The 10,000-nt window shown below is 38.4% G+C and overlaps 1 protein-coding gene across 4 annotated transcripts in view; it reads left to right on the top strand.

Moving 5' to 3' along the window:
* The first annotated feature begins 998 nt into the window (after window positions 1-998).
* LOC138010417 (uncharacterized skeletal organic matrix protein 2-like) overlaps window positions 999-10,000 on the top strand; it is a 25,631-nt gene continuing 16,629 nt past the window's right edge. For 3 of the 4 annotated variants that reach the window (XM_068857371.1, XM_068857370.1, XM_068857373.1), the window contains exons 1-3: window positions 999-1,174; window positions 8,643-8,837; window positions 9,853-10,000. The exon at window positions 9,853-10,000 is cut by the window's right edge and continues 8 nt beyond it. In XM_068857371.1, coding sequence (XP_068713472.1) covers window positions 1,111-1,174; window positions 8,643-8,837; window positions 9,853-10,000 — 407 coding nt within the window. In that variant the 5' untranslated portion in view covers window positions 999-1,110. Of the gene's footprint in view, window positions 1,175-1,604; window positions 1,677-8,642; window positions 8,838-9,852 lie in introns of those variants that run through there. The other variant, XM_068857372.1, reaches the window with a different exon arrangement.

Genomic DNA, 10,000 nt, shown 5'->3' with positions numbered 1-10,000 from the left:
TGAAGTAGGGTCCAACTTATTCGTGTTTTCGACGTAACTCACGAAAGCACAGAAATGACTTTAGATTACATCATACCGAAACCCCGCCAGAATCCTGTTTATTGCTGGCCATTTTCCATTCACAGCAGATCGGAGAATTAAACATTTTTTCTTCGAAACGCCATATTAAATGCCAAAGATGTACGCCATCCCATACAAATATACAAAGCGGCCGTATGGCAATACAATGACAACCAACTTAGACAATATCTTCAAGGTGAAGAAACGGAAAAATGTTTGGTCATGAAACTATGTTTGTTGGTGTTTGGTCGCCAAACATTTTACGTTTGGACAAAGCTTAAAGCTGAAATCGTGCATTACAGGGAAATGATATCACTGCTTTTGACTGAAACTTTCTTTTGCGGAGGCTAACTAAGCGATCTACTCGGTGATTGAGGCGCTATTGATCGCTAGTGAACACGCGTCGGCAAACAATTTTCGCTGCTCTCTGTCTGGTCCAAAGATGGAAGCTATACTTTCAACATTGGTGAACAAAAAATTTTCTAGTTTTCGCAGAAGAATATGCCAAAGGCTTCCGGTTTTCTGGGAAAGCATGTTTATACAAGTTTTTCCCAGAAAAGGATAGACGACCTTCCTGCCTTTTTTTGGAAAATTACATGCAGTCTCGATCTCTACTGGGTACTCGAAGCAATCGATTTCCAGCCTTTAATGCTGTTTCGTTACTCGGAAAAATCGAAAAAAATGGAAAGAGAAAAAAACGACGACAACATTGGAGAGCTCTTTTTGTCAAAGGCTTTCGCAAGGTTAACGTTTCTCTCACCTTCTGCCGGAGTAGTTTAATTATGTCATCATAATTAGCTGCTTTCTGGGAAAAACGTTCTCAAAATAAACATCCACACCCAAACGCAATGCGCTCTGTGATTGGCTGAACACCTTCATCAAGTGATTTATGACGGCGATGCAGTATATGGACAACGCTTTCACCTGGATCATTTGTTCAGTAACATTATATTCACATTTCTGGCCTGCGGCGTAGAGAAACACCCGTCAAAGCGTACACCTTTAGCTTACGTATAGCACCGACGAGTACCTGGAAGGAGTCAAACGATTATGGCTTCAAACATGCAGGCCGTTCTATATTTTGTAATCTTCTGCTTTCTTGAAAACGCAGTTGGTGAGTATTCATTTAGGTCAAAGAAACCACCATGGTCCTTCCGTTTCCTTTTTGCATAGTTTCAGATGAGATCATTTAGTACATGTATACCAGTTATCGGGGATTGAAGCGGAATAGTTGGATCTCAGTTATTCATCATTCCTTCCATTTGTTTCCTGAGTCATTTATTGTTCATTATGGAAACGCTATTTGATATTCATTTATCCGTATTCATTATTCTTTCACGGGAACCGTAATTCATTATTCCGAATTGTCGCACGCTAAATATATCTTATTCCTTTCCTTTTTTAAGCCGTTATTTATTTTTCATTATTACCCTTCCACCCCCGACAGTTGTTGCTTTGGCAAGCCTTTGCAGAGATTCAAAGTCACTTGGTCTTAGCTTGAGGCTAATTAGCGCCTTATTCGGTTCCTGATCGTGTGACTTGACACGAGTTCTGGCCGAAGATGTGTTCTTGGCCAAGACTGATAACTCCTAAAGCGCTCATCTCTAAGCAGAAAGGTAACTAAGTATCCATCGAATGAAGGAGGTAGTTTCTAAAGAAACTGTCACAGTGGTGCTTCGTCGCTGGGGAACTAGTATACAAAAATTTGGTTTTATCAACGGAGTTGATAAAGTAAATTGGCCACCGTACAGAGATTCTAAAAGCTGACGTTTTGAGCGTTAGCATAAGTATCCATCGAACTGCTCAGCCAATCTCAGCTAGCTAATTCTTATAGGAGGAGTAGCAACACTACTGTTAGTACTATTTTCATTACTAAACGGAACCAAGACAAATCTCCAGCTGGGAGGTAGTCAGTATATCTTCGGCCAACTGAAATGCATTCCTAGGCCAGTATTTCTTTATTTAATGGAACTGCTTTTGAAAGTGGTAATCTCGGCTCCGATCAGTTATTTAGGGAGAGGAGTAGCAACATTAGTGAAATGTTTTAAAGTGCCCCTGTGAACAAAATGTAAGAAGAGCATCTTACTTGGAAGCATCAAATAAGTTTCTTTTATCAAAGCAAATCGCAAAATCCGTTAGTATTATATTTAGATCTTGATTGAACCTTTCTTCAACAACCAAGCTAGCCTTGAACTACTCACTAATTTATCCTTATATCACTTATTGCAATTCCACTTGGTCCTCTACACATGTCTCCAATTTAAATAGAACAAGACGCCTACAAGGGCGTATCCGTGGAATGCGCAAACAGTTAACACAAATTGTCCAGTTACAGTGAACTTCAAGTACAGGTAGACTTCGGAAAATGGCAAAAGATTACTAGAAAGATACATCTGTAATATAACTTAAAGTTTTTTGTTGTAAAAACTCATTACTAATGTTACTAAATTTGCAAATGCAAACAACGAAGCCCTATTAGCAGGTTATCAGGATACGGGATCTTTTATTTATTATTTTTTGGAAGGAGACTTAATTCAAATCCTACAGTTTTACTTGCTTCGTTAACTCCTTTCATCCAAAAATTACAGGATCAGCCTTAAATCATCCTAAAAACTTATTACAAATCACAGTTCAACAACTTATCATCCTGGGCCAGTTGTTCAGAAACTGGGTTTTAAAACGAGTTTTATCCTCTACTCCCAAATGCTGTTCAAGGCTGATATTCAGAAAAACTTTACATTAGAAGAAGTCAATCTTGAAAACAAAAATAAGCAAAGGAAACTGTGACCAAAAAGTTGAAAACATGAAACAAAAGTTTACGCTAATCCTGGATTAAGGTAATTGGCTTTCGAGCAACCGGGCCCTGTAATCGACGTCTGGTTCTGTAATCCTGGTTTAGTTCCTTGCAAACTGTATAAATTTGCCGTGGCGAAGACAAGAAGACAACATCCGTGCTCTATTTCTCTCAATGCTCAAAAATTCCGTAATTGCGTGTTGTATAGTCCAGTCCAAAGTTCTAATTTTACAATTCCATAATCTTGATTTCAGTAACTTGGTACCAAACGTTCCACAATAACTTGAAATCTCGTTAAGAAAAATCCTTAAATCCAGTAGTCCAGTCCGGATTGAGATCGCCAAAACTCTCTCTATCATCGATTCAAAATTCAACAAAAGCTACAAGTAGTAAATAGTTATCAGAAACTACAACAGTTCGTCCTGATTCTACACTCGAGCTGAACAAAAAACCCAAAAAACCCTTGTCATCGTTTTCGAGAGAACAGACAAACAGCCGAAACTGTTCTGTGCCTGCCCCTTACGGCACTGAAAAAGTACCGTACGTTGTACAATAGTACTTGACCGTAGCCCTTGGCCAAGAAACTAATCTTAGCCAAAAGCCGGAGAAGCGATCAGGATACGGGATAATTAGGTAAAAAAAAATTGTGGGGATACGGGATTTTTAGTCTGGAGGTGGGGGGGGGGGGGAGGGTAAAATTGAGGAGATACGGGGATATCTTTTAAAGTAAGAACGCATTGCGTGTGGTAGTGCAGTAACTTGACAGTGTTTTTTTCCATAACTGTCAACTGAACGGCGTTTTGTTTTTTCCAGGAGATTCAAGTCCTTGCACAATATGTAGCTCTAATAGTACACGACATTGTTTGGTATCGTAAATCATTACGGTGCCATGGTAGACATCTTTGCTATATACCCTCTAAGAAGACATGTGGTTCAGTAAAATACTAAGCCCAGAACAATTGAAGAAAATAACAGGAAATCGAGAAACATTTGGCTTCAAAGCCGATATGTTGATCATTTACAACTTCTTTTTCACCACAAGCTTAAGCGTGTACTCTGAGCTTCTGACACCTTTCCAAGACCAATGTTACTAAAATTTTTCCCTTTCCAGCGGGGTTAGTATCTGGATGGGGGACGTTAAAATATGCGACTTTTGCTGTCAGGAACATACGCCCAAAAATTCTATTTTAACGCTCAAAAATGCGAACAAAGCAAGGTACAGATTTTGCTAGCCTGCTTTATGCAAAACAAATATTGACGAAAAAGTAAATAAATATTAATATGTAGTTTTTAAGGAGAGCAGAAGGAACTTTTAGGAAGTGTCGATCGAGAATAAAACAATTTGCCATCAGCGAAAAACATTTCGGGAAATTTTTGTTACGTTCCATCAGAGTTCAATTTTTCTATCGTACTTTTGGTCATACAAGTAAAATCGCAAAATCGGAAGTGACATCGATTTTAGCGGCCGCCTGTGATAAAGTTATACCTTGCGTGTTTACTGACAACTCACGAAACAAGGACACATCTGTGACAAAATGACGGCATAACACCTGGTTTTTGTTAGTGCGTTTTTTTTCTTTCAAGTGTTATAAAGTTCGACAAGATCTATGTGCGAATTTAACATAAAGATCACAATCGTTGATGCTAGTCCAAGTGTCAGCTGAAGTTAAGCTCCTCCGAATGAGGTTAGTACTTGGATGGGGGACGGCTGCGAAGTCCCCGTGACAGCGATAACTAATTCGTTTTTTTTTAAACTTGATTTCATTTTTTATCTTGTTTGGCCGGTCAAAGCTATTCTCTTATTTTCTTTCTACGTCAAAACGGCGAACAAACTGGTTCCCAAGAAATATTGGAGTACGTATTCGTTCTATGCAAAATGCTTCTAATGAAGTATTCGTTGTATGCAAAATAATAATGTTCACAGTGGAACACACAAGTACGAAGCAAGATCTAGAAATAACGTAGAAAATTCTCCTTACCTTTAAAGCTTGCCTTTCTCAAAGAAAAAGCATCTATCCACTTTATCGAATAGTTTAATACTGAAACAATCATGGCGGGCGGAAAGATTCTATTATAAATGTTTGCTTTCACCATTTTCACGGAAGTGTGTCACGGTGGCCGAGTGGTCTAACGCGCTAGCAAAGAAAGATCGTGATGACTTGGGAAGTATAGGAGTTCTCCTCGGGACAGGGAAGTTTGGAAATACCGTAGGGAATATAAAGCAGTCCACCCGATCGGAAATTAATTCAATATCCGTGGGGTATGCACATTTGTGACTACCAACAAAAAAAAGATTCCAGCCCGGTTTTAAGACGTGGATGCCTTCGGCATTCCACGTAATAATCTACTTGCAAAAGCGTGCTGTGCAAGCAATAACAAATTCAGATTACCGAGCGCATTCTGCTACTTTATTTGCGAAACTAGGCATCATCGACATTTTTCAAATAAATTCATTTCAAATTTCTAAGTTCATGGATCACAATCAGTTATTGCCTTCGATGTTTTTTAATTTATTTGAAACAAGCCTTCAAGTGCACAATTACGGTACTAGAATAGCCAGCAATTATCGGCCACATTTTTGTCGCACTAACATCACATGAAACAATTTACAATTCTTTATCAAGGTTCAAAAATGTTGAACTCTCTTCCTGGTTTGATTATTAATTCATCTAGTTATCTCAACTTTAAGAACAATATGATAGGGTTTCTGTTAAAAAAAAAAGAGTTAGTTATGCCGCACAAGCAATGCATAAGATTATTTAGATTAATGATAGGCATATGAGGGGGCCCCTCTCATAAGCCTGGTGGTTTCTTAGGGTCTCCTCGCCACAATTATTGTAACATCCATCCTTTTTATTATATTAATGACTTTACTCTTATTATTGGTTTTCTTTGAAATATTATTGTGGAAAATAAACATTCATTCATTCATTCATTCAAATTTCAAAAAGACAATTGTTTATTTTAACTGGATTCTTCCTATTTAATGGTCCGCCATTACTAACTTTAAGATCTTGAGAGAGCTGGATCGAGGAGAAAATGACGTCAAAGGCTCACTAGTTTAAGAATGCAATGCGCGTGAACGCCGCAGAATTAATATGCAGCGCGCGCTTTGCAAATATAACTGGACGCTCCATGAGCGTAAACTGGTTTGCCTGTGGTACGTGTTACGCAAAAACAAAAGGCACTGAGTTAGGTGGTATTGAACTGCAGCGTTCCAGTTAATTTTTTTTGTTTAAGTGGGTGGGGGGAGTGTCATTTAGACCTTTTGAGAAGTCATCCTGACGTCGTGCCAGCAGTGGCCCTTTGGCTCACACGTTCACACGTTGAATTATAATGTCCTTGTAATGTCCTGTCCCGTTTTGAGGTCTTTTACTTTTTCAAGCTTTCAAGCTTTGGTAATTAATTCAGCTCACAGATAACAAAACACGCTCTTGAGTAAAACTCACTCACTGTAAATTGCTCTGACAAGGTTTTCCTGCATGGCTATGCCATGCAGATCTTGCAGTTGCACTAAGCAACCGTTTATTATACACACTAAGGAAGGACTGAACATGTTATTTCTACTTGAAAATCCTCTTCTTTTCATTCTAATCTGATTCCAGGTCAATTTTTGTTTTGGGTTTAACGTTTGCACCAAAAAGTACCGCAAAAGCAGGGGACTTTACAGTAAGGTGCTGAAAGTGGATTTTCCTCGGAGTAATGCTGGCTGGGCCAATCCGAAAATAAAAAAAAAGAAAAATGCTCTAATAGGTACTCTTGGTAACTCCCAACAATAGAAGAAATAGGCCAGGGGATGGAGCTCGAATACAGCATATTTCTCATCATCCCCAGAGCTGCTCAGTCCGGAAGCGAAACACTATTTTTCGTTTCGTTTCCTGAGAAATGTATCTATTTTCACGACAGGGTGAACTATTTACTCAATGAGTACGAGGAAGGATTAGGTTTTGCAAACGTTGGCCGTGAAGCACTTCTATTTGAACAGGCTTAACTGATTAGAGTGTAATGTGAAGTGCTAGGTTTCTACCCGATATGAACCGTGTGAGCGTTCATATGTTCATTGCCGTGATTTTAAAATCTTATGTTCCCACGGCCTGCTCCCGTCTGACCTTGTAGCTCAGTCGGTAGAGCAGCGGTGATGTAATCCGAAGATCTTGTGTTCAATTCCCACCCTGGACAGGGTTTTTTTCTCTGTCCTTGTGCGGGTTCATTTCCATTAATAGGGCTAACGCTCACATGGTTCATATGGGCTAGAAACTTAGCACTTCACATTAGACTCTAATCAGTTAAGTCTATTTACTTAATGAGGTTGAGCAGGCAGTCAAAACAGAGTTTGTAATTGAAATCTAAACAACTATGAGATGCAAAAACAAACTTGCGAACACATGAACCTTAATTATCGCAAATCACAATGCTGACAAGCACAAAAGCGAAGAAAATGGTTAATAAATATGAAGCTTTTTTACCATCTGAATGTTTTTGGGTTGACTAAACCTACCTGTTCATCATTTGCCAGAAAGAACAAGACTAAAACTTCCTGTCATCTTTTTGAAACTGCTCGCCCGTATCAAATTTCAACCCACGTATGCAAATGAGTTAAGTTCGAATGTTACACAACACGATGAATCCACGAAGGCCGAAAAATCTTTTCCAGCGAAAAAGTTTATTGAAACAAACAACATATTTTCTATTAGAGGCCAAAAAAAATCCTTTCTGTTTCATTTTGTGCTTGAAAACAAGAAACCCAATTCGTGTCAATTGAAATTAGTCATAACGCAGCAAACTAAATTTTCACCGGATCAAACCCTTTTCTGAATAACCTTTTCCTTTAATAATGAAGCAAAAAAAAAATATTACAAATTAAACCTTCTTTCAAAGAATTCTTGACTAACAAGATTTAGTCAAATTTCCAAATGTTAATTCTTTACCTGATGACTGTGCAGAGTTGAGTACAAATAAATATAAATAGCCAGACAACAGAGATCACAGATCTACTCAAGGTTTTCGATTCCTTCTCTCTCCATATCCAACCAGAAAAAGTTACCAGAGAATTTTCCATTTGGTTTCCTGTGTTGTACATAACATCACAGTTAGTAAAATGTTGGAGATACAGCTTGCTTTAATACGGCTAGAGAAATCCACTACTCGTCGCTTTGGAGATTCCAGATATTTATGTTTCACCACCTGTCTTGTTTATCCATAAGCGTATGTTTTGTTTAATTAAAGATCCACTAAAACGCTTTTTCTATGCGCAAAGACACTACTTAGCAGGGGAGCGACAGCACAGGCTTTTCCCGACGCGGGAATTTTTTTTCTTAAAACGGAAAAATTCAACTTATTTTCTGACTGGATTGCATATAGCACACTAGTAATAAGTTGCATTCACACGCTGAAATTTTACACTAGTGAGCCTTTGACGTCACTTTCCCTAGACCCAACACTCTGAGTATTGAACGTGAATAATTATGGCAAACCTTGAAATCCAAAACTTACACTTAAAGTATTACTAAACGGCGTTTGGATAAAGATCAAAGCTCAAAATTTTGCCAGACATGTGTTAAGCAAACACACTCTCAAAATCTGAACAAAAAAAGGAAGTGTTTTTTTTAATCACAGGAGCACGTTAAAACCGAGAGAAATACGGATGAAGTGCGAATTTATCTAGCTTTATCTATGTTGTGTATTCGTGCTAAACATAATTTACTGTTAGCTATTGCTGAACAATGGTAGGTAGAATATCAGAATCATTTGACCATTATTTTTGTTTCCGTGTTAATTATCCTTAAAGATGCTGGCCCAAAAGTCTGTCACGCTTGCGCTGAAAATGATGAAGCTACTTGCATCGCGAATCAGTTTAGTCAGACGTGTGCCACTGACCGAAATTCACTCGGTACAACTCATTGTGGTTCAGCTATTGGGACATATCGCGACCAGTATGGACAAGTCCGCGAGGGCGTTATTCGAGGGTGTATTGATTGCGCAGGTAATTAACTATAAACTAGTAGTAATCAAAGATTAGAGCAGCGAGTTTACGAGAGGAATAGTATATATGAAAAATTAGTGAGGGATTGATCAGAAGCTAGTGGATATTTCCAGTCTCTTAGGTTGATGGTCCACCCCTTAACAAAATGTTCAAATCATTTCATAACACAAGTTTTATTTGACAACAACGTAAAAAGTCTGAGATTCAGAAAACCTTGAACGCGTAAGGATTTCAATTAATGACCATTATAACCAGATGCGAGATGAAGTCGCAAGTAAAGCAAAGAAACGGGTTCTTTTCTCGTTCAGTCACGAAACCACAAATTCGCAGGTATTACTCTAAACATAGATAAACCTAAATTCAAACAAGTGCTTTGAAGGGGAAGTATATGTAACGAGTAGGACGCAAGAGACTGGGCCAAGCCCGATGCAGACTATTATGGGATGAGAGAATCCCGTGTGCAAAGGGAGAGAGAAAATGTGTTGATGTTTTGGATTAGTTTGCACGAATTAAAGTAGATAAAAACGGACTTTCCTTGTGGAGTGTAACATATACTTTGCGATGTTCTACTCGTTAACTTTAAATCTGAACCATTGCTATTAATAAGAATTTACTGAGTGCGAGTAACAATCTCAAATCTTGCTTGTTGACTAGTGAAATGGGCACTAACCATTGAACTAAAATTTCCGGACTTTTTGGCTACAAAATCAATGAAACGTATAACTTTTAGGAATTTCGTCGAAAAATTGCGGTATACCTCCAAATTTCCAATCTCGCCTTTCAGTAGTCTTTGAGTTATCACCGTTTCGTTTACCAATTAGATGCATGTATCTTTGTAGCCATGTATTTAAATATGAGTTCGGAAAAAAAACTATAAAAAAAAAGCTGATGTCAAGTCAATGGATGAAAACGGTAGGGCCCAATTGTCCACCAACCAATGCAGACGTTTTAATAATGTACTTTATCAGGCTTTGCAACTACAGATAAGGTTTGCCATTTTCATTTTTCATTTCAGATAAAAAAGCAGCATGTTTTGCTCTTGGTGGCTCTCTTAAAGCACGGGCATTCTGGACCTTGTTGAGGTGTGAGTTGGAGTGCTGCACTGATAGCAACTGCAACACGCAAACTCCAACTTTGACACAAGCTGCCATCACTGTGTTTAC

Source organism: Montipora foliosa, chromosome 7 (assembly GCF_036669935.1).
Source record: "Montipora foliosa isolate CH-2021 chromosome 7, ASM3666993v2, whole genome shotgun sequence".
Lineage (NCBI taxonomy): Eukaryota > Metazoa > Cnidaria > Anthozoa > Scleractinia > Acroporidae > Montipora > Montipora foliosa.
This window is presented reverse-complemented; position numbering and strand designations above follow the sequence as displayed.